Source organism: Brachyhypopomus gauderio, chromosome 10, assembly GCF_052324685.1.
Source record: "Brachyhypopomus gauderio isolate BG-103 chromosome 10, BGAUD_0.2, whole genome shotgun sequence".
Lineage (NCBI taxonomy): Eukaryota > Metazoa > Chordata > Actinopteri > Gymnotiformes > Hypopomidae > Brachyhypopomus > Brachyhypopomus gauderio.
The window spans coordinates 11,447,699-11,472,220 of NC_135220.1; the positions used below are offsets into that span (position 1 = coordinate 11,447,699).

Sequence of the window (24,522 nt, forward strand, 5' to 3'; positions counted from 1 at the left end):
CCAAACAGAAACTCCGAGACGTGAAACACACACCCTGTCCTCGCCAGACACGAATCAAATCTGTTGCGTGTATAAGCAGGTGGTTGTTTCACTGAAATAGAAGTATACAATAATAAATGTTAGTTTTCCAGCTCGTTTTATGCCCTCCTGGATCTGATGTGGTGTTAAGACCTTTGCGGTAGCTCAGGGTTGCGTGTCTTCCATGCGTTAACCTGAACGTTTAGGCGCCTGTGTTGGATCTCATACTAGAATATTTTGGCAAGTATAAGGCGGTTTTTATAGTGGTTGTAAATGAAGCTTTAAATATTTACTGCTTATCCTGCAAAGGCACGTCGCCAAAGCTTATTTTAGTGATGAACGTGGGCATTTTGATGCAGACTGCCCCCTCTTGTAAAAGGCGCCCGCAGTAGCTCCCCGTGCCACAGCCAGGCGGAGTCTTGCGCCGCAGCAGAAGGAGCTGTGGGAGGAGTACCGGAGTACCGGAGCGGAGTGCCCTTTCCCAGCCCGACTCGCTTCGTCGGGACATTCCGGGCAGAGGCGCGTGGACATGCAGACGGAGGTCTCGTGCGTGGCGTCGCTGTGGTGGTCGCCGAACCCCAGATGAAGGTCCACACTGCACCACAGGAGTACATCACACGCGTGCGTTGTCCTTGCGCCTCAAGTTTTATTTTAATAGAACTTATTTGGGTAACACAGCTTGTCTGGATCGGTCGGAATCGACGGTAATCTGGGGTCGAAAAGTGTAAGATCTTTTAATGAGATGTTACAGAATTTGTTAGACATTTATGCAGACGTTTATAATCACTTCTTTTCGAGCTGGTGGCGCTGTGTTTTGGTACATTGGTAGACATTTCTTTGTGTATTTTCCAGTACTTACACGTTTAGTGTCATCGGCTCAACACACTGATGAAGGGTAACAGGGTAATACCAAGCAAAACGTGAACACGGGCCTTAAGTTCCCATTGGGTTTTGGCAAAACTTTAGTCTCAAAAGATCTTCCACACTGAGACCGTTGGCTAAGCTCTCACGACTCCTTATTTCTCGTTGCAGGTCCGTGTTGGAGAAATGGACGCCGGAGCTCCGGTCTTAGCAACCTGACATACAAATGAACGAGCACTTCACACAGGACATGTGGACTGAGAGAGCTTCATAAAACAACACACACACACACACACACACACACACACACACACACACACACACACGCGGTATTCACTGCTCTTCTCTCGGGAGGCACCCGGTGTGTGTGAGAGAGAGTGAGAGATGGGCTCCAGCCTCACGTGCGCTGGGGTGGTGTGGGCTCTGCTGTCGCTGCTGTGTGCTGCTGCCTCCTGCGTTGGCTTCTTCATGCCCTACTGGCTGCTGGGGTCTCAGATGGGCAAGCCCGTGGCCTTCGGGACCTTCCGCCGCTGCTCCTATCCGGTCCGGGACGAGGTGCGCGGGGGAACCACGATGGTGGAGCAGTGTGGGCGCTACGCCTCCTTCCAGGGGATTCCCAGCCTGGAGTGGAGGATCTGCACGGTGGTCACGGGGACCGGCTGCGGCCTTCTGCTGCTGGTGGCTCTCACGGCGCTGATGGGCTGCTGCATCTCTGAGCTCATCTCACGCACCATCGGACGCGTGGCCGGAGGCATCCAGTTCGTGGGAGGTGAGTCAGGGGATGGATGGGTGGATGGATGGATGGATGGATGGATGGATGGATGGATGGATGGATAGCTTTCACCCCATGTCATGTGTGCTCCCTGGGACTCACACCCCACACCGAGCAGGCCTGACTAACTCCCCCCCCCCCGCCTACAGAGCCTGGGACATATGGGCTTGTTTTTACAGTCTGATACCTGCTCCCCCAGTAGCCTGAGCTGTGTGTGGAGGTCTGGTGGTCTCTGCATGGACTCTGTTTGTTTTGGTGGTCAGCTGTGATGTCTCATGCAGTTCTGCGAGATCAGGGCGGCGGTCGTGTGCTGATTGAGACAGAGGTCATAAACTCACGGGCTGGTGATAAAGAGCATGAGCAGCTTCTGAATAGTGAGAGTTCTGAATAGTGAGAGTTCTGAATAGTGAGAGAAAGGAGGCAAAAACGAATTTCCTATTCACTCTAGTTTGAAATGCCACAAATAAGAGGTGTGTCTACATCTGCTTTATCTCTCTCCTCTCTCTCTCTGTCTGTCTGTCTGTCTGTCTGTTTTGCTCTCTTGTTCTCTCTCTCCTTTGTTTTCACTCATTCACTCCCAAGTGCACAGACGTGATTACACTCTGACACAGACTGAAACACTGAAACATGCTGTAGTTTTGACAGCTTGCCCCTACGTTTTGTTCCTTGTTTTCTGGTGCAAATCTTTGTGTGTGTGTGTGTGTGTGTGTGTGTGTGTGTGTGTGTGTGTGTGTGTTGCCATTCTCTTGGAGATATAAGGAGTGTGGGCTAAGCTCAATCTGTATTGTGGCCTTGCAAACCAATAGGACTAATCTCCTCTCCTCTGCTGACCTTTTGATAAAGGGCCATATAGCATCTATACCTTCTTTCCCTGTCTTCCTTTGCTTCTCTATCTCTATCTCTCTCTCTCTCTCTCTCTCTCACGCGCACACACACACACACACACACACACACACACACACACACACACACACACACACACACACACACACACACACACACACACACACAACATGCTTTGTTTACTAATATGGTCAATAACAAACAAATATCTCCTGTTTACTGTGTCCTCATTTTTCCATTTTTCTTCATTAAGATTAGGCTGTTTCCCATTCACCTCACACACCCGTCTGTCTCTCTCTCTCTCTCTCTCTCTCTCTCTCTCTCTCTCTCTCTCTCTCTCTCCCTCAGCTCTAATTCATTCCTTGCACATTCAGATCCGCGTTTGGCTGCAGCCATGCTGCGATCGGTATGTCGGAGCATGTCACACGTGATTGTATGTATGGCGGACACGCGCTCTGTCGCACGTGTGCTTCAGATGTTTAACAGTGAGAACTGTCTCCCTAGCTCGGGAGTCAAGCATGGCTTGCTAGGACTCAGCAGCAGTGGTCTTCACGTGTGATTTGAATGTGAAACAATGGCTCTGTCATTCCCTGATCTACTGTTTTCTGAGGTCATTTTATCAATCATGTTAAGTGGAGAATAAAGTTGTTTTTTTTTTTACCTCAGCAGTGGGTTGATTTATTCATATCACACAGACAAAACATCTGATAGCATTTTAAATAAGCAAAATGTAATATTTTGATATTTTCCATGAGTGGGGGTAGAGGGGTATGAGTGTGGGGTAGAGGGGTATGAGTGTGGGGTAGAGGGGTATGAGTGTGGGGTAGAGGGGGATGAGTGTGGGTAGAGGGGGATGAGTGTGGGGTAGAGGGGGATGAGTGGGGGGTAGAGGGGGATGAGTGTGGGGTAGAGGGGGATGAGTGTGGGGTAGAGGGGGATGAGTGTGGGGTAGAGGGGGATGAGTGTGGGTAGAGGGGGATGAGTGGGGGTAGAGGGGGATGAGTGGGGGGTAGAGGGGGATGAGTGTGGGGTAGAGGGGGATGAGTGTGGGGTAGAGGGGGATGAGTGTGGGTAGAGGGGGATGAGTGTGGGGTAGAGGGGGATGAGTGGGGGTAGAGGGGTATGAGTGTGGGGTAGAGGGGTATGAGTGTGGGGTAGAGGGGGATGAGTGTGGGGTAGAGGGGGATGAGTGTGGGGTAGAGGGGGATGAGTGTGGGGTAGAGGGGGATGAGTGTGGGGTAGAGGGGGATGAGTGTGGGGTAGAGGGGGATGAGTGTGTGATTAGAGAGAGATCAGTGCTGGGTGAGTGTTTGGGCAGAGGCCTGGCAGAGAGAGAGAGAGTGAGAGTGAGAGAGAGAGAGTGAGAGTGAGAGAGAGTAGCAGTGCAGTCTGAGGAACGCACAGGTCCTTTAGAGCAGGAGTCTTGAAGCCCTGACTGCACCCGGTCTACAGAGGCACATGGGAGTCGTTTAGCTGACTGGGACTTTGAGCTCTATAACCGGTTTTATCTGGTTTGGGTCATACAGGGCTGTTTTGCATGCACAAATTGTGGCTGCTTGATTTGATTTCACAGACATGTTTAATTTTGTTCTCCTGAAAACCACAAAAGGCCTTGATGTAAATCCCTCGTTGTTCACCCTGACCCAGCTGAGCCTCCCAGCGAACCTGGAGCTGTTTTCCAGGTTTTCAAACCTGAAACTGAACCTCAAATGTGGAGCAGAGGAGAGAAGAGAACGTCAACACAAACCTCAAAGCAAACGCTTCCCAGTCTACTTATCAATAATCTCTGAGGTTTCTTAGCAGTGTCTTGCCTTTGCATTCACTCCTTTGAAGGTTAGATTAGTGTCTGACGTTGAGATTGATGAAGACGAGGAAGTCGGGATCTCTGGGCTTTATCTGCGGACTCTTCCCCACCATTCCAACTCTACACGTGTACTATGAAAGGAATGTGTCAACACTGAGTTTGTGCAGCGTCTCACGCCTGGTTACGGCTTGTGTTTGTAACGTTGCCAGATAGCACCCGAGGTCACGTCAGAAAACACAGTTGCCTACCCCTGTGGTTCACTGTGACCGCAGCCCCAGCTACGGTGAGGACGGCACACACCCTTCTTCACCCCTGCAGTTCTCCACCATGTTGTTGTGTTTGTAGACGGCAGTCCTGCTGGCTGTGGGGGCTGGTGTGGTGGGAACTGGAAAAGGAAAGCAGTCTGCCCAGTGCAGTGAGTAGAGAGTACAGGAAAAGACACACACACACACACAATCACACACACACACACACACACACACACATACAGAGAGGAATGGATCAGGGATTATTTCTCCTGTGCTGCTGCTTTTGGCCAAGGCAGTGGGGAGGCGTGTGTGAGTTTGCATGCATGTGCTTAGGGTGCAGAACCCCATGAATATGCGAGAACACTGAACACAGATATGCAATGGGGAAAATAATTAACTGATGAATTATTCATTGTGACTTAATCTGATTAAAAACAAAATAAGGTTTTGAATTCCACGTGAGATTTTGGCTTTGAAAAAGAAGTTCTTCTAGTATAAATGAATGTGATAGCAGCCACGGTTTGCAGTGGGGGCGTGGCTGGGGGCGTGGACGCAGGTGGGAAGTTTGGTGCTGTGCAGAGCTGAGAACTGTGGGAAGAGGAATCGGGACGGCATAAGTGGTCTAGACGGGTGAAGAGGATCATCCCATCGAGACACGGCCCTCTCCACAAAGGCAGTTCAGCACTGGCCCTTGATGAGGCTTAAAGCGTGCGGGTTGAATGAAGCTTGTGTGTGTGGACCTGACGTGGTGTGTTCTCTGGGCTCAGAGACAGCAGAATTAGCCTAGAGACTCACTTTTAATGTGCAAAACAGAAACAGAGAAGCCAATTAAATGTCTTAAAAGTGTAAAGGAAAGGACATTGAAGTATTTAACACCTGCTTTTAGGGAGATATCTTTGATAGCCATGATGGGGTTGGACAGCTGGTCATACTCTGCAGCTGGGTTAGCAGCTAAGCTAAGTAAACACGAGTTGTTTTCCTTTCTCAGACATGAAGGACATTGGCAAGTCTTTAATGTTAAACCAGGTGGCCAAACACACAGTCGGCTTCCTGTTCCATTGTGTGGCAGTGTTGATAAGGTATGCAGTAATCTATTCAGAGAGATAAAAGTCTCTGAGGTTCTCTGATTTCTTTCAATTATGAATTACAAAGTCATTTTGCAGTGTGGTGGGTGCCAGAAGTTAATCACTTCCCACATTCTTTTCCTCTCCTTCTTCTCACTTTTTTGTCCCATATTCTTTCTCTCTTTCTTTTTCTATTTTTCTCGCTCATACACACACAGACACTTAATGAAAGCCAACTTTCCATTACCAGATGAACAAAGGTGTCCCTGTGCTCGGGCTCTCTGAGAGGTTTCGTTGTCAGTCTGGCTTGGTTGCAGCACTGCGTGGTCTCTCTCAGGTCCTCTGTGGTATGTGGCCTAGCATTGCCCTCGGGGGCAGTTGTTCTGGAATGTTCCCTCCTTCCAGATGGCCCTCTCTCTGCCAGCTCGGGCAGGACGGAGCCGCAGTGGTACTGTTTTTCCGGACAAACGGAAGGAGCAGGCGTTCCTCGCTGAGGTTCGGGGAATATTTTAAAGAACGTCGTTCACCGGCCAGCTCCAGTACTGTGGAATCATGGAGCCTCACAGAGCTTCATGGAGGGTGGGTGTCTGGAGGGTGTCGAACCATGTCTGCCTCTCTTCACCCGACACTCAGCTCTCTCTCTCCAAATCGGCAGTGATAAACCGCTACGGTTCATATTCGCCTTTAGGCCGGAGACATTTTGTTCTGTCTTGTGCAGTCAGGCTTTTTGCTGGTATGTCCAGTGTGTGCTGGTGTTCCCCGCAAGAGGCAGAAAGACCCCAGTGTTGTAAAATCATCTGGCATTGTTATAGCTATAAACGTGCTTTTGTTGTCTATCGGCAGCACTGAAATAATGACATGAAAATTAATTCACGCCTGTGCACAACATTGCATGCAAATCTCCCTCAGCAGTCTTATCCCTCTTCTACTCCCTGCCTCTCCCGCGCTTCCTCCCTCTCCGTGTGACTTCAATGTGCATGCGTCCGTGCGTCTGTGTGTGTGTGTGTGTGTGCTCGTGTGTGTGTGTGTGTGTGTGTGTGTGTGTGTTCTGGAGGGTGTCGACAGCTCGGTTCTGCATGGCATGTGCTTGTAAATGAGCAGGAGCTGAGAGCATGCCGTCAGCAGCAGAGTGACACCAGATGTCACACTAGAGGCCAGTGATGGCACAGAGAAGCCAGACATCACACGACTGACCAGTGATGGTGCGGTGACACCAGACGTTACAACAGTGGCCATTGATGGCACAGAGAAGCCAGACATCACACGACTGACCAGTGATGGTGCGGTGACACCAGACGTTACACCAGTGGCCATTGATGGCACAGAGAAGCCAGACATCACACGACTGACCAGTGATGGTGCGGTGACACCAGACGTTACACCAGTGGCCATTGATGGCACAGAGAAGCCAGACATCACACGACTGACCAGTGATGGTGCGGAGACACCAGACGTTACACCAGTGGCCATTGATGGCACAGAGAAGCCAGACATCACACGACTAACCAGTGATGGTGCGGTGACACCAGACGTTACACCAGTGGCCATTGATGGCACAGAGAAGCCAGACATCACACGACTGACCAGTGATGGTGCGGTGACACCAGACGTTACACCAGTGGCCATTGATGGCACAGAGAAGCCAGACATCACACTATAGGGGGCCCTTGGTGGCATGGTGACACCAGATATCCTAATGACAAGAGTTGCTGTGTGGACACACACACACACACACACACACACACACACAGATATATTCACACGACACATGCATCTCATGAGAGCATACACGATCCAGCTTTAAATGAAAAACACTACGACACTACTAAGACTCACACAGCAGCCCCACCCCCCACCCCCCATGAAGGGGGGGTTTCATGTTCCAGGTTGTCTGTGATCTCTATCAGACTCTCACGCTCCCTTGTGTCTCACACCTGCTATAGTGGCGCCTACACTTGCACCTGCAGAGAACCTGTCATTCACTGAACAACCTGTACCCAATCACAGTTAGTCAGTGATACGTTTGTCAGCCTGTACCCAATCACAGTTAGTCAGTGATACGTTTGTCAGCCTGTACCCAATCACAGTTAGTCTGTGATACGTTTGTCAACCTGTACCCAATCACAGTTAGTCTGTGATACGTTTGTCAAACTGTACCCAATCACAGTTAGTCTGTGATACGTTTGTCAACCTGTACCCAATCACAGTTAGTCTGTGATACGTTTGTCAACCTGTACCCAATCACAGTTAGTCTGTGATACGTTTGTCAGCCAGTGCCCAATCACAGTTAGTCTGTGATACGTTTGTCAGCCAGTGCCCAATCACAGTTAGTCTGTGATACGTTTGTCAGCCAGTACCCAATCACAGTTTGTCTGTGATACGTTTGTCAGCCAGTACCCAATCACAGTTAGTCTGTGATACGTTTGTCAATCTGTACCCAATCACAGTTAGTCAGTGATACGTTTGTCAGCCTGTACCCAATCACAGTTAGTCAGTGATACATTTGTCAGCCTGTACCCAATCACAGTTAGTCTGTGATACGTTTGTCAACCTGTACCCAATCACAGTTAGTCTGTGATACGTTTGTCAGCCTGTACCCAATCACAGTTAGTCTGTGATACGTTCGTCAGCCTGTAACTAATCACAGTTATCAGAGGGTCTGTTTTCAACTCGTACCCTATCACAGTTTTCAGAGGGACACCATACATCACACCATTCACTTAACACCGTATTGCAAATGTACCAAGTGAACGAGTCCCACATCCATTTTAGTCACACGTCCTCCTTCTCCTGAGCGTCTCCCTCCACAGACAGACAGGTTTCTCCTGAGCGTCTCCCTCCACAGACAGACAGGTTTCTCCTGAGCGTCTCCCTCCACAGACAGACAGGTTTCTCCTGAGCGTCTCCCTCCACAGACAGACAGGTTTCTCCTGAGCGTCTCCCTCCACAGACAGACAGGTTTCTCCTGAGCTTCTCCCTCCACAGACAGACAGGTTTCTCCTGAGCGTCTCCCTCCACAGACAGACAGGTTTCTCCTGAGCGTCTCCCTCCACAAACAGACAGGTTTCTCCTGAGCGTCTCCCTCCACAGACAGACAGGTTTCTCCTGAGCGTCTCCCTCCACAGACAGACAGGTTTCTCCTGAGCGTCTCCCTCCACAGACAGACAGGTTTCTCCTGAGCGTCTCCCTCCACAGACAGACAGGTTTCTCCTGAGCGTCTCCCTCCACAGACAGACAGGTTTCTCCTGAGCGTCTCCCTCCACAGACAGACAGGTTTCTCCTGAGCTTCTCCCTCCACAGACAGACAGGTTTCTCCTGAGCGTCTCCCTCCACAGACAGACAGGTTTCTCCTGAGCGTCTCCCTCCACAGACAGACAGGTTTCTCCTGAGCGTCTCCCTCCACAGACAGACAGGTTTCTCCTGAGCCTCTCCCTCCACAGACAGACAGGTTTCTCCTGAGCGTCTCCCTCCACAGACAGACAGGTTTCTCCTGAGCGTCTCCCTCCACAGACAGACAGGTTTCTCCTGAGCGTCTCCCTCCACAGACAGACAGGTTTAGCCCTCAGCTCTGCTCACGTCTGCTGCGTGCAAACACAGAATGATTAACAGGCAGGTAGGACCACCGTCTTGTAAAGAAGCTTCTGGATTGGTTACGATAGACAAACCCTCTATGATATTTTTGATTGGCAGTCACAGAGAGAGTTTAAAAAAAATTTTATTTGTTTGTTTCTCACATTTATTTCAGTGATAGTAATCGGGATGGAAAGACGGATGTTAACCAATGTCTTCAAAATGAACCGCTGGGCTTAAGGCCAGTGCAGTGATCATTTACACCTTCAGAACCCTGAGAAGTCCTCAATCTTTCAAAACAAGGAAATGTACAGTGTAGTCTCATCATTATCATCATCGAGGTTTGAAATGCTATACCCTGAAAACAAATGACAGTTGTAATGAAAAAATAAAATAGGATAGTGAGGACCGGTGCTGTGTAGCTCCTGTTTTGACCGCTGTAAGTGTAGCTGGACAGTTCGATCACTGTCTCGTTTATCTAGTGTCTTACAGACGGCTGAAGTGTGAGGTTGTGGCGAAGCTGTACAGTTTTCAACACACACAGTTTCGGCTGGTCCTGTTCAGATATTAGCACACAGTGAATGCTGCACCAACACACTCTACACTGTAACATATACCCAACACACTCTGACTCAGACCTGTTTTATGTTACGTTGACTGTGATTGGCTGCTTGTGTCTGACTTTGGTTACTGTACCTCTCTGCTTCCTCATTTTTTTCTCTCTCTTTTCCTTGGAGCAAACTCACTAGCATATTCACAACTAGACTCACTGAGAGGAACCTGTCAGCTCAGGAAAACTCAGAGTGCAACTACATGTTTTCATGAGGTTCTCCTTGATAGGTTTGGGAGAAAACACTGGGATTTTGTAAGCACAGACCACATTTGCTGCGTTTGAGTTTGTCTGACTTTTATTTTGACGCTGTGCTCATATGGTGGGATTCTAAAATTTGATTCAGTTGCTGAATGAACCTCACAGTGAGTCCAGACACAGTGTAATCAGAGGCAAAAACAACATGGGACAAAACCCCTAAATAAATGTAATGATGCTCACAACACATCACAGCTCAGGAAATGGATATGAACTTTAAAGATGCATTCCTGAGATCTAGCTGCAGTGAACAGTTGGGCTAATAGAAACACAAATACATTGTCTGAATTTAATTGTTGCAGAAACCATTAAAAAGCTCTTGATATTAAGCAGTGTTGAGTTTGTCCCATCTTTAGTCTATGGGTTTACCCACCTCGGTTTGTGCCTGGGTAAATGGACAGTGAGATGAGGTGATGTCTTTGTGCTTCTCTTCCTGGAGATTTCTCTTTGTCTGCCATTACTTATTATGCTTTTACCTTTTTTAATTTACACATTAAATTTGCTTCACTCAGTTGGACATTTTTACCATTTCATGGTGAGTTTTATCAACAGAGCTGAAATGAAAGAGTTTTTTGCTGCAGTGTTTGGCCTGAAGGTAAATCTCCGGGTTCTGGAACATTCCACAGCGTCTGTGATCAAAGAGGATACATTTCCCATTTTGCAAAGTACAGAGATTAAATTGGCGCTGGGCAAACGTCTCTAAAGACCATATTAAGCTCTGTGCTTTGTTCTTGCCCAGGTAGTGATATTGGATCTGAAATTACTTTAATTACTTTTAATGACAGACTAAACTTTTAATAAAGCATTCCAATTGATTTCTTGATGGAGCGTATGTCACAGAAGAGTGTGTGTGTGTTACCTGCATTCACATGTTCTCAATGCTTGAAATAAGCAAAATTGTCTGCCAGTGGTGAATTTTTATGGACTCCTTTAAATACAGTACCAGACATCTAGAATTTAGCCCTTATGAATCACAGCACATGACCTGCGATTGCTCCAGTGCAACAGGTCGAGTCCATTCGGAGGATGTTGGTTTCTCCAGCGGTGAACCTGGCTGTGTCAACATGCCCCAGAGGCAGAGGAAAGCAGCCTGACAGGCCGTTAAAAGTGCCCAGCACCCGGGCTCATCTGTGATCCTCTTTTACCAAAGTGCACGTTTGGAGTTCCCACAAACACACGTGGTCACAGATCATCCACCTTAATACACTTTGATGCTTCCGTAGCCAGTAGCTCCAGGACATCCTACCTGATGTTTTATCAGGGTCCTGTGGTCTCACTCTGGTCCCCTGCTGTAGTCTGTAGGGAACAGCTGATGCTTTATTAGTGGTGGTTCACACTCGTGCAGTGCCCATCTGCTGGAACTGGCTGGTCTTCTGACACGAGGGCTAGGGCTGGAGGGCCCGGTGGGGTTTTGCTCTGTTGGCACTGATTCACGGCCACACAGTTGGAGACCCAGCAGGCCGTCTGCTCCCTGCAGACCCAGCAGCGACTCCAAGACAGGCTCCAGCACACGGCCAGAAAGAGCGGGTTAACGCACCATCTCCAGGATGGAGGGGGTGGAGGAGATTGGGAGGTGCTGGGAGTGAACAAGATGAGGGCTGTGATGGAGATGGTGCTTCAGAGGGACTCGGAGCACAGAGCTGAATGCACACACCTGCGTAAATGCGTGTGTGTGAACACATCCGTGTGTGTACACATCCATGTTGCCATAGGCAACAGATAGACGAGACCTGTGGACTCGGAGACAAGTCTTTAACTGCGAGCTCTTTAACAGAGACCTGTGTGTGTGTGTGTGTGTGTGTGTGTGTGTGTGTGTGTGTGAGAGAGAGAGAGAGAGAGAGAGATCGTGATCTAAATTGGGATCCTCATGTCTAATCCCACACACTCATTCTAATCTCCCTGCCCCCCACAAGGCTGTTAATTATTTATTAATCTGTCTCCCTCATCTATCTTTCTCAAGTCAAGATGAGTATATAACAATGTACAATACACAACACTTTGAAAATGTATACTATATAATACTACTGTTGTTAATAAAAATATTTTTTATTATTAATAACACCACAACAATGCTATCAATAATGTTAATTATATTCAAACAGATATTAACAGATAGTTTTAAGGACATTATAAGAACATAAGGACATTATATTTCATATAAGACAACTTGTAAACATTTAGCAAGGACTGTTGGGAAGGGTTGTGTTCGTGTGTATAGGTATATGTGTAAATGTGTATATATACAGGGGATTGTGTGTGTGTGTGTGTGTGTGTGTCTGGGTGTGTGTGTGTGTCTGGGTGTGTGTGTGTGTCTGGGTGTGTGTGTGTGTCTGGGTGTGTGTGTGTGTCTGGGTGTGTGTGTGTGTCAGGGGTTGTGTGGGTGTCTGTGTGTGTGTGTGTGTGTGTGTGTGTGTGTGTGTGTGTGTGTGTGTGTGTGTGTGTGTGTGTATGTGTGTGTGTGTGTCAGGTGCTGTGTGTGGGTGTCTGTGTGTGTATGTGTGTGTCTGCTTGTGTGTGTGTGTGTCTGTATTTGTATCTGTCTGTGTGTGTGTGTGTGTGAGGTGGGGTGGTTTAGTTGTGAGAAGTATCTCGCTGCCTGTCTCTCATATTGCACTTTTTTGTGTGGTTCATATTACTGAATTGTTTATTTTCATTGTGAATATATCACTTGTTTTCACAGTAAAGGAAAAAGTGCGTGTCAGGCTCACCTGTCATGCAGTGAACACACACACCCGCGTTTCTCTTTCTATGTTTGCCCTGTTCAACAGCTAATTTCTCTTTCTTAAGTGCTGTTTCTCTTGGAATGGTCTAGAAATGCAGTATGTCTCTGAGACTGGTCTTGAGTGTCTCAGTCCTGAGCACATTACTTCTCATTTCTGCTAGCTTTGAGATGGCCATCTTTTATTATCTGAATGCTATAACATAGTTATTACAATGTGTTACAAAGTTATTACATTGTTATTACAATGTGAGCGCTGTGTATACAATATAATACATGGTTATTACAATTTGTAATTACAATGTGTATTATATAGTTAGTACAATAGTACAATATGTAATTATAATGTTATTAAATTGTATATAGTATTACATAGTTTTTACAATGTATAATGTGTTCTTACATAGTTATTACACTGCACGAGTTAAATATTACATTATATTATATTACTCGTGCATTATTACACTGCACGAGTTATATATATATATATCAACCAATCAACATAGTAATAATAATAATTATATATATATATATATATATATATATATATATATATATATATATATATATATATATATATATATATAAAATTATTATTATTACTACGTTGATTGGTTCCAGAGACAAAGGGTCCACTTTGTCTCTAATCTTATGGATTGGGGTTTAAGCCCCTGGATTCAGATGTCAGTGAACCAGCTAAAACGCATGTTGAGGTTGAATAATTTGAGCCCTGCCTGTTGAACCTCAGATGTGCTGTTTTTAAGCATCTAATTTCTGATGCTTTGGGGGCCACAAGTCTTTTTTTATTTCAAGGATTTGAAGGATTAAGGATCTCTCTCTTTCTCTCTGTCTTTCTCATGTTCTTTTCCCATGTTCGCTCTCCTCTGCCTCCAATTGAAATGTCTTTGAAGTTGCTGTACATTGTGTTTCCTTATGTTTCCAGTGAACAGCTCTGATTATTATTAAGATTCTTCTTTGTCAAGTTACATATCTGAATTGATTTTCTTTTTTGGCCAAAGTTTCTCTGGTCTGACCTGCCATATCTCATTTCTCTCCTAGTGATGGTTATTGTCAGTGTTCAGTGCTCCTTGAATCCATGGTGCTGTCACTGGCTTCCTTCATAGTGCACCCTTCATAGTGCACCCTTCACAGTGCACCCTTCACAGTGCACCCTTCACAGTGCACCCTTCACAGTGTACCCTTCACAGTGTACCCTTCAGCGTGCACCCTTCAGCGTGCACCCTTCAGCGTGCACCCTTCAGAGTGTTCCCTTCAGAGTGCTCCCTTCAGAGCCAGTGTCTTCACGCCTACACTGCAAGATGAAAGCAGTTCACTGTGATCTGAGAGTCCCAGTGGGAAAAAACCTTTAGGTATATAAACCACATATTCAATTTTGTGCTTAAAGAAGACACCAAGTTAATTATATATGAGCCCCAATTAATTATGCATGAGACTCATGACTTATATTAAGTATAAGCATATTCTCCTGGTTCAAGTCAGAGACACCACACGAATCACAAAAGATCATTTGTTTGCGCTTTAGTCCGTGTGCTCTGAGCTCTCTGGATAGAAGAAACGGATTTGTCATTTAAGCTCAACAGTCTTGTGTTCACAGCTGGATTCCAAACTGCATATCAATATGCCAAGCATCAGTTTTAATATGAAACAGACTGAAAGCACTTTTTTTTGCTCGTCCTCTAAGGCCCTGTTGGGTTCTAGGCTTTGCTTTGCTCAATAAACCTCGCCTCTGTACTTGTGTGAGATGATCACTGTAAGTGCTAATTATGATGGTTGTCTTGTGTGTGTCTTGATGGAATTATCACTGTGCTCTGTAAATCTACAGCCATTACCGTAGATACCGAACGCTGGAATTCTGTGTTTGGTGTCAACTCAGCTGTCTTGTGACATTTAGTAGCTGCCCTACTAAAGGGTTAGTGGGGGATGTCTTCAGTGGGGGAGGGGCTGTCATCTGTGGGGTTGTAGCTGTCTGCAGCGTTTGCCTGTCTGCAAACCCCCTTCTGCTGGGACGTGGTGCTTCCATTCTTCTCGAAGGTCCTGAAGGTGTCTGGCTTTGTCCTACATGATCTACAGCGGTGCCACTGTGTAAACCGCTTACTCTCTTTGGGTGCAGAAGCGTTGCCCAGGGGACCTGCTCTGTAACTTCGCCTGAAGTGCAAGATCATCTGAGCTATAAAATCATATCTGTACCACATCTGTAGTTTGTCAACTCTATGAGAAGCGGAGTGAGTCTGGATGATAAGGGAACAAAAACATAGTCTGCACACAATTAATCAAAAGTTGTCTCCAGATGTCTGTCCAAACAAACCAAATTTAGCCCTGTCCCAGTGTGCTCTGTGTGAGGCAGACAAGCTGGGTGCTGTTTTGTGCTTAAAAACAAACCTCTGCACGGAGTGCTGTGGGTCTGTTGTCAGAGTGCTGTGAGAGTGCTTTTGAAGTGCTGCGAGAGTGCTGTGAGTGCTGTGAGAGTGCTTTTGGAGTGCTGTTGGAGTACTGTGGGAGTGCTGTGGGAGTGCTGTGGGAGTGCTGTGGGAGTGGTGTGGGAGTGCTGCGGGAGTGTTGTGAGTGCTTTGGGAGTGCTGTGGGAGTGATGGAGTGCTATGGGAGTGCTGTTGGAGTGATGTTGGAGTGCGTGCTCTGAGACTGACTCTACCCGACATTCTTGGAGTAGGCGGTGCTGCTCTAGTGTGTGGCTGACTGCAGGTTGCAGAGATGAATCCCTGTGAGAAGTGAACGGTCTTGCGAGCAGGACACTGTGTCCTGTAACTTTACTGTGGGGATTATCCTGTAGCTTTACTGTGGGGATTATCCTGCATCAAATCCCACATCCTGAGCAACTTTCTCAATCCTTTTTAACTTTGAGCAAACCTAAAATTAGCTGAGCAAAGAGAGTGCATGGGAGCATCTGGATGGCATTCGTATTACACCGAATGTCCAGTAAATGAGGCCATCACTGTAGAAGAGGGTGCAGAGGCTTTTGAGAGGGGATGTCCTCTACGTTTCCTCCATGTTTCCTACATGTTTCCATTATGAAGGTGATGCTTTGGTTTTAAAGTAAGAAGTGCTTAGTGCAATTTTCTAGTCATTTCCAAGATCTGTTAAAGTGGCTTAAACCTTTGGTCCAAAATATGGTCACATTTAGAGATTCTCTATTTTAGCCACATTTTTGCCACTTTTATAAATATATTTTACAAATTAAAGACCTGCAGTAACCTTCAAAGCAAGGTTGTTTTCAGGATTCATAATTAGGGGGTTGGGACTTTTGTGATGGTCTCAGTGGTGTGCGTGTGTGTGTGTGTGTGGTATAATAAAACCATCTGTGATCAGATCTCTTTGCCAAAACACACACTCTTTGCTGTTAATAATAGATAAAACACATAAACAAACACACACACACGTCAGAAGCAGAGAGAGGTTAAGTTCACTGATCGAAATGTTTTCAACTATAATACCCCACAGGATATAGAACATATTTGGTAGTGTTGAAGGAAAATCACAGATTGGAAATGTATTCTCAGATAATGATTCACATATCTTCATAGCCTTCCCACACACACACACACACACACACACACACACACACACACACACACACACACATCCTTACCCTTTCACTTTTCACCTAGCATTTCATTTGAGGAAAGAAGCAATACTGTCAGCCATTTAACTGGTTTTACAGGTAAATCTGTGGAAATTTGTGACTACAACTGTCAATGTTTTCAGCTTGACCTCCACAGTGTGACACATAGGTACAGTACAGCAATATTTAATTGAATACAGTTTAATGTTGCTCAGTGTTATTTAATGTAATTAAAGTATTGAACGAGCCTCCATCCACCCATAGCCATGTTAGCCAACAATGGCTAACACTCAGCTACAGTACCAGATATGTTGATGTCTTCGGGGCTGGTCTGAACAACAGGCCTATGCCACAGAGCAGGGTTGGTCAATCGCCTGTGCTACAACTCACCAGGCACCCAGACCAGCCACAAACAAGAGGATCTCAGCCTTAAAGCCATGATGAAACTCCAGATACTAAGAATACGAGCCTTCCTGCTTGTTTGTTTTACAGGGATGACTAGGGTCAGGTAGGTTTGAAGGCTGTTTATTTACTGCCTGGTAGAGGTGACAGAAGTTGTGTGACACTGGCGGATATTTTAGGACCATGGTGTCGGTGTAAAGCCAGTGCAAATTGTAAATTGAAATGTAGAAGCTACACCTGTTCATCAGAAGATCCGACTGCCAGGGGCCCTTAGGCAGCTAGCAGAGACTCTGCTGGAGGCTGCAAGGATCAGAACCTGCTGGAAAATGTGAACCGGATCGATCACTCAGGATTGTGGTGATTCCCACAGCTTTGCATGCCACAGTGATATGGTTGGTCCTCATTATAACTCTCATCCACAGCCCAGACCAGTGTTTCCACTGAGAAAAAAACAGCAAAAGGAATCAGAAAGAAGTTCTGGGAGCGAGATTTGTCCTCCATTTTTAAGTCATCGCCCAGGGCCTCTGCTGGGTGATACCAGAGACCTTTAACTGGTGCAGAGCTGCATGAATTTGTCTAGTGGAGAACACAGTGGCGTCAAAGAGGAGCCGGGAAGACTGCAGCTGTGAAGAGTGATGACGCGTGATGTCAGAGTTAAAACCATCCATGCCTGCCCTCCGTCAGAGCACGACCAAGCCGTGGGCAGCCTGATCTGTAAGGGGGAATTTATGTCGCCATCAGAGTGACTTGCTAGACATGTGCCATTGCTGGGAGCTTCACGGAGCCGTTACAGAGACAGCCCAGAGACACGTTGGAGCCACATCACAGTCCAGTCAACAGCTCCCACCCACCTGCTAACTCCTGGTGGGGGAGAAATTGGGATTTATGGATAAAAAGAATTTGAAATATTTTACAGTTTGTCAGTACACTAAAGAAATAACCCCCCACCCCTCCCCCTTCCTGCCTAGCTAGTAGTGGAATGTATAAGTGAAGGAGTCTCACAACTATTCTGTATTTTAAAAATCTGGTTAAAACTGGATTGACAGACGGGTCTGTCAGTCCTTCATCTGCTCCTTCTTTATCTCACCCCCGTAGGGGAGGTGCCCAGAGGGGCCGCACGGGGACGTTCCAGGCAGGGGCGAGCAAGCTCCAGGCATGTCCAGTCGTTCCTGCGATGTGGTTGCTTTCTTTCTTCTGCCGTGGTTAGCGTAAGAGCCCCTGAGAGCGGGCCTGACTGGGGCGGTGTCTGACTGGGGCGGTGTCTGACTGGGGCGGTGTCTGACTGGGGTGGTGTCTGACTGCAAAGATCTGCTTCACTGATATGTTTATGTTGAACCGCACATGATCCACACAGCCCTTATCGGCAGACTGGGCTGGGCTGTCTGTCATTTCGTCATGGTAACACACCCCCCCTCCACTACTGTTTCTTTTCATTTCATTATTTCTCTCTGCCTTATAATCTGTGGCATTATAGCGTCATTTGGCAGAGGGTAGAATATAAAACACAAGCTGTTTACAGACCTTGAGAGATTCAGCATAAGTGAAACCTTTCTCAGTGTTTGTGGCCATGGGGCTGCTGACGAGGTGATTCAGCGCGGTGAGTCAGGACAGCTGCTCACGCCTTTGGGAAAGAACCGGCATCGCCGTGTCTGTTTGCACGAGAGGATGTTGGCTTTTCATGTATGACTGCGAGCTTAGTGTGTTGTGTCTTTTGTGTGGCGTGTTTAAGGGGGCGGAGGGTTCCGGGCAGGTTGTGTCTGCATGCTTTGAGTGCTCTGTCTCCTCGGTCAAAGTTAGTTTCTCTTTGAGTCAGGTTCTCTTTGAGTTAGGTTCCCTTTGAGTTAGGTTCCCTTTGATGAAAGCATTTTTGTTTACTAAAGGCAGCACATGCCCGGTGGATTGCCTTTACTTAGGAATGCTGATCTGGCAACCCTGCCAGTATATAAGCTCTGATCTGGCAACCCTGCCAGTGACACCAGGTGGGAGGTCCAGCTATAGGTGACTTAATCCAAGCACATGCAGGTGTGAGGGGGGAGCTGAGGGCTCCTGGCTGCTCCTGATGGAGCTACCAGCTGTTCACCTTCCAGGGACCCGGGAGAACATGGAGCTTTAAAACTGGATTATGTGTGAACAGCGTGTAAATTCTCAGAAGGAGGGCAAAATGATTCCCTTGCCCCCTCACTGTGTGTCTCTCTCTTCCTCCGTCTCCCCTGACCCCAACATTTGGCAGCTCAGTGTGCAGCTTTATACTAAGACATGAGCTCACATGTTTTGTATTAATATGCTGTTCCTCTCAGTGATTTTGGTGAGTAATGCCCAAAGAGGCCAGAGGGTGTTACAGAACAGATTCATTCTCGCATGGGCGCTATGCTATATGCTCCTGGGAATGCCAGATTACAGGTTGACTGTTGCCTGTTCGCTAACGCCAGGCTTTGAAGAACATTTCCAGAGCCCAGTAGAGGGCGCTATGCTTTGCCCTGGATCTCGTGCCTGATCACCCTTCCTTAAACACATATGAGGTAAACACATTCCACTCTTTGAGATCATTATCCATCAAGCCAGACTTTACGTTCCATCTCCTTTCTTTGGTCTTCCTTGGTTAGTTTTCCATGGCCAAGGAAAACTCCTTTTAAGTCCCTCGTGTTCTTGGGAATGCGCTTTTTATATTTGTTCCTGTTCGTAGCCACATTCTTCATGATTACCCACACACACACACCCACACACACACACACACACACACACACACACACACACACACACACACACACACACACACATTCTCCATGATTACTTTCCATTCTGTCACCCCCTCTGCAAAGTATAAGACCACATAGTATGGCATAGCACACACACACACACACACACACACACTCGCAGTGGAGCAGGGGTAGGTTGTAAGGTGTGTCTTTGCAGCAGAATTATGAATATTTTGCATGCACACACACACACACACACATTGAATACTTACATAGTTTCAAATAATGGATCACTTAAGAACAACACAAAAGTCTATTTTCTTTTCTATTTCACCCCTCTGCACCCATTATAAGCTCCTGAGCTTGAATGCCGTCACTCTCTGATGAAAGCTGAATAGCTGAATTCCACTTTCTTGCGGGCACATGGATCTTTGTCTTCGATTTTGAGGTCATGCTAAGGAGGATCTGGAGACGAACTGGAAGCATGTAACAGCGGTCAGTTACAGACACCTGAGGGTTTCAAAAAGCAAATCCATCAGACTGCAGGTCTAAGGCTGAGCAGACCGACCGTCTCCCTTATGGTTCAACCTTCAACTTTTGACTGTGTCGTGTCTGGAGCTGCAGTAGCCTGTGCTTAACAGGTTCAACAGATGTCAAACACTTCAGACTTAGACGCTCACAAACAAATAGTAGAGATCATGTTTGTACCTATAGCCCTAGCACAACTCTTTGTGTGTCGTGATACTTCCCAGAACACAACCTGCCCATCACAGTGTTTACCCAGGACTCTGACAGTTCCACCAGTTCTGTCTCAGAGCTGGAAACCAGTCTGTAGAACAATGTGACCAAGCCCCTGAGTGTAGTCATGCCTCCTTTCATTAGCACACATGGTCAATAACACCCCCACCCCTCCTGGACCCACACATACACACAGCACATGCAGCCTGCCAGAAGGCCCTGGTCCCTGTGAGGATCTCACAACATGAAATGTGCTCTGAGCTGCAGCAGGGCATATGGTGCTCAGAGAGGAACATGTGGGATTTAGAGAACATGTGATTTAGAGAACGTCTGACATTTTATAGTACGTGATTTATACTGTTTGGCCACTTGATTAGCAAGATAAATTTGTCTTGTGTGAGCGCATTTAACCTGCTTGTTTTAAATTTGTCTCGGAGTGGTTACAGTACCCATTGTTTTGTGGTTGAGAGCTTCTGGGAGCTGATCCATATGCCATCCATACTCCTCCTTGTGGACAACTGAGGTACTTCAGAACATGCAGGACTTCCAAAACACCTCCAGACCTCCACCAGCTATCAGTGGCTTGCAGTGCACAGAGCAGAGAGTCATCACGCCTACAGCACCCTCCACATGTTTATATAGTGTTTGGATTCCAAAACACTTGATTCCAAAAGCAGTGCTCCAAATGCAACTACCGTTAACAAAACGCACGTTGTGTGTGTCTGCTGCAGTTGTAAGCATCCCTCTCGTACTTCAACTTAGAGAGTCTGTGCACATAACTTAATCCTTTCTGCTTAAGATTTACAGATGTAGTTGGCAGATGCTGTGATGGGCAGCCTTTAAAAAAACCCTTTTCAATTAGTCGTCACAATGGCCGCCTCACGTGTGGTCACCATTTGAAAAGAGCTGGCTAAGGTAGCAGGCAGACTGCCTATTCTAAAATGATAGTAACCAAGAATATGTAAAGTATCCTCTATGTGGAGATTGTTTTTTCTTATTATTTTACTTTATGATTTTTAAAAATATTATATATTTATATATTATATTCTATATTCTATATTGATATTTATTTATACATTTGAGTATTTTTGGTACAGCTTGTCTCTGGATAAAATAGCCTGACTGAACACTGCTAGCTATTTAGTATCAGTCTGATTTTGTTAGTACAGAGTCTCATGTTCCAAAAATTCTCAGAAGCTAATTAGGTGAACACATACATTATGTGCAACAGAATGGAAAAACGTGGGAGGGGGCAGAGAGTTGCCATTGGGGTTAAAAGGAGGTAGCAATAGCTTGATTTGATTTTATGTTCATCTTAAGACTGCATTAAATTGAACCAGTTTGCTTGTTAACCAGTTAGCTCATTGATCAGTTAGCTCATTGACCAGTTAGCCCACTGACCATTTAGCTTGTTAACCAGTTAGCTCATCGACTGGTTAATGAGTGCAGCTTCTACATGGTCCACGGTTTTCTGTGCTAGCTTGGAGGGTTGGAGTAGACGTCTTTTCTCTTCTGGCTGATGGGAATGCAAGATTACACATCTCTGTATCTTAGCTAACTGCATTTGCTTCATGAAAAGCAATTCCTGATGGAATAAACACCCAGGCTGAATCATTTACTCGTGTGTACTTGTATGCCCCTCTTACAACACTTGGGAAATGTGAGAAAAACTCTTATCATATGGCCCGCCCACCATTGGACTGTGAAAAAGAAGACGTAACCCTCGAAACATGTTTATTTACAGAATAATCGAACTCCAAAAGTGTTTATTTTGCACAGAAAGAATTTTGTTAGGGCAAAAGCACTAAACACATTTATACATTATCAGACACCATTTTGGAGTGAGTGAGTGTGTGTGTGTGTGTGTGTGTGTGTGTGTGTGTGTGTGTGTGTGTGTGTGTGTGTGTGTGTGTGTGTGTGTGTGTGTGTGTGAGAGAGAGAACTAAGGAGCAGATGCTGGTTTAGGGTTGTCCTGGGATAAATTCAAATGTTTGCATGAGACTGTATTGCATTACAACAGTTTTTAGTATTTGGTGTCCAGGATGAAAGCTCATAATTCTGGTATTTTTGCATATCCTCATCCAAAAAGAAGAGAATCACTCCCAACCTGCCGGTTTGTCTGTGTGTGTGTGTGTAGGTTTGCTGATCGGCTCCGGCTGTGCCCTCTACCCCCTGGGGTGGGACAGCGAAGAGGTTAAACAAACCTGCAACAACAGCTCCAGCCAGTTCGATCTGGGTAAGATGACCAAACGCATGACAGACTTGACAAGAGTTTCTCAGCAGGTCAATTACTTTACCAGTTGCTAAGAGTGTAGTGTTAACATTAGCCACTGTGAAAACAAATAGGACATTATCACTGTTGAGAAGTATTGTGACGTCTCCTTGAGGTTTGACTGCATTGAAAACATTCCTGCTTCAAGAACTTCAGATTTGTGGCTTGAGATTATCAGTGTATTGTAAACCATTTGTGTGTGTGTGTGTGTGTGTGTGTGTGTGTGTGTGTGTGTGTGTGTGTGTGTGTGTGTGTGTGTGTGTGTGTGTGTGTGTGTGTGTGTGTGTGTGTGTGTGTGTTTGTGCATGTGTTTGTGCATGTGTTTGTGCATGTGTGTGTGTGTGTGTGTGTGTGTGTGTGTGTGTGTGTGTGTGTGTGTGTGTGTGTGTGTGTGTGTGTTGTGCATGTGCATGTGTGTGTGGGTGTGTGTGTGTAACCACAGGTTCCTGTGAAATTGGCTGGGCCTTCTACTGTGCTGGAGCAGGGGCTGCAACTGCCATGTTGGTATGTACATGGATGGCCTGCTTTGCTGGGAAGAAACAGAAGCAATACCCATATTGAGACTACAGTACCCATATTGAGACTACAGTACCCATACTGAGACTACAGTACCCATACTGAGACTACAATACCCATACTGAAACTACAATACCCATATTGAGACTACAGTACCCATACTGAGACTACAGTACCCATACAGAGACTACAATATCCATATTGAAACTACAGTACCCATATTGAGACTACAGTACCCATATTGAGACTACAATATCCATATTGAAACTACAGTACCCATATTGAGACTATAGTGCCCATACTGAAACTGCAGTACCAGTGCTGAGATTATATACCCATACTGAGACTACAGTACCAATACCAAGACAACAATATCCATACTGAGACTACAATACCCATACTAAGAATACAGTACCAATACTGAAACTGCAGTACCAGTGCTCAGACTGTAATTCCTACACTGAAACTACAGTATCAATACTGAAACTACAGTACCAATACTGAGAATACAGTATCTACACTGATGCTACAACACCCATATTGATAAGTACCACACTTAGTCTACAGTACCCATATGATGGCTGCAGTATTTACTAAAGCTGAATTACCCATATGGAGACAGTCTCTATACTGGAGTCTTCAGGAATGTTTAAGACTGAACCTGAGAGGGGTCTGTACACAGTAGTGAAGACTGAACCTGAGAGGGGTCTGTACACAGTAGTGAAGACTGAACCTGAGAGGAGTCTGTACACAGTAGTGAAGACTGAACCTGAGAGGAGTCTGTACACAGTAGTGAAGACTGAACCGGAGAGGAGTCTACACAGTAGTGAAGACTAAACCGGAGAGGAGTCTACACAGTAGTGAAGACTGAACCGGAGACTACACAGTAGTGAAGACTGAACCGGAGAGGAGTCTGTATGTGGTGATTAGAACTGAACCCCAGGAGTCTGCACACAATGGTTAAATACTGAACCTGACAGGAGTCCTTGGTTCAGACCAGCTGTTCAGATGATTCTTCTTAAATAAGAGAGTATAGAGTTTTTTAAAGACCAAATATCTAAGGACTCTCTAGTTATTACTCATGATTTACTTTTCATGTTTCATTTATTTGGAATATAGTATCTTTTTGTCATCAATATGTAACTAAAGTTATTCTAGTACAGTGTGTTTTGATTGTATTTTATTATAATATATGTGATATTCTGTATTTAAATAACATCATCTTGTTATCCTATTACAGCCTTAAATATTTCACACCCAGTAAAGACCATTTCCAGTGGGACATTTGTTTCAGATATATAAAAACCTCATTATACAAAAACCTTATCATATACTGTATATCTATCTGATAAGTGTGTCTGATATAAGCACTTTTGCATTTGGCATATTATTCCAGATTTTTCTAATGAAAAAAAATCAGATTCAAGTAATTGCACCTGTAAAAAACTATTGCAATGTTACAGAGACTTGGTGACTGAATTACACCCAGCCATGTTTGTTAAATATATCAGCTGCCCTGTTTTCTCAGTGTGC

The 24,522-nt window shown here is 45.9% G+C and overlaps 1 protein-coding gene across 3 annotated transcripts; it reads left to right on the forward strand.

Moving 5' to 3' along the window:
* Positions 1-422: 422 nt before the first annotated feature.
* lhfpl6 (LHFPL tetraspan subfamily member 6) lies at positions 423-24,492 on the forward strand. 3 transcript variants are annotated; one of them, XM_077019445.1, is made up of 4 exons: positions 423-742; positions 1,051-1,648; positions 22,339-22,437; positions 22,916-24,492. In XM_077019445.1, the coding sequence occupies exons 2-4, from the start codon at positions 1,264-1,266 to the stop codon at positions 23,032-23,034; spliced, it is 603 nt and encodes a 200-aa protein (XP_076875560.1). In that variant the 5' UTR covers positions 423-742; positions 1,051-1,263; the 3' UTR covers positions 23,035-24,492. The 3 variants fall into 3 exon arrangements, with proteins under 3 accessions (XP_076875560.1, XP_076875559.1, XP_076875561.1); XM_077019444.1 differs by having other exon boundaries at positions 423-639; XM_077019446.1 differs by having other exon boundaries at positions 423-606.
* The last annotated feature ends 30 nt before the right edge of the window (positions 24,493-24,522 follow it).

What these genes read in the sequence shown, in the direction of transcription:
- lhfpl6 (XM_077019445.1), top strand. Translation starts at nt 1,264, where the DNA reads ATGGGCTCCAGCCTCACGTGCGCTGGGGTGGTGTGGGCTCTGCTGTCG. An exon ending in AGGCATCCAGTTCGTGGGAG is followed by an intron (nt 1,649 to 22,338) that starts GTGAGTCAGGGG and finishes GTGTGTGTGTAG; the next exon opens with GTTTGCTGATCGGCTCCGGC. An exon ending in CTCCAGCCAGTTCGATCTGG is followed by an intron (nt 22,438 to 22,915) that starts GTAAGATGACCA and finishes GTGTAACCACAG; the next exon opens with GTTCCTGTGAAATTGGCTGG.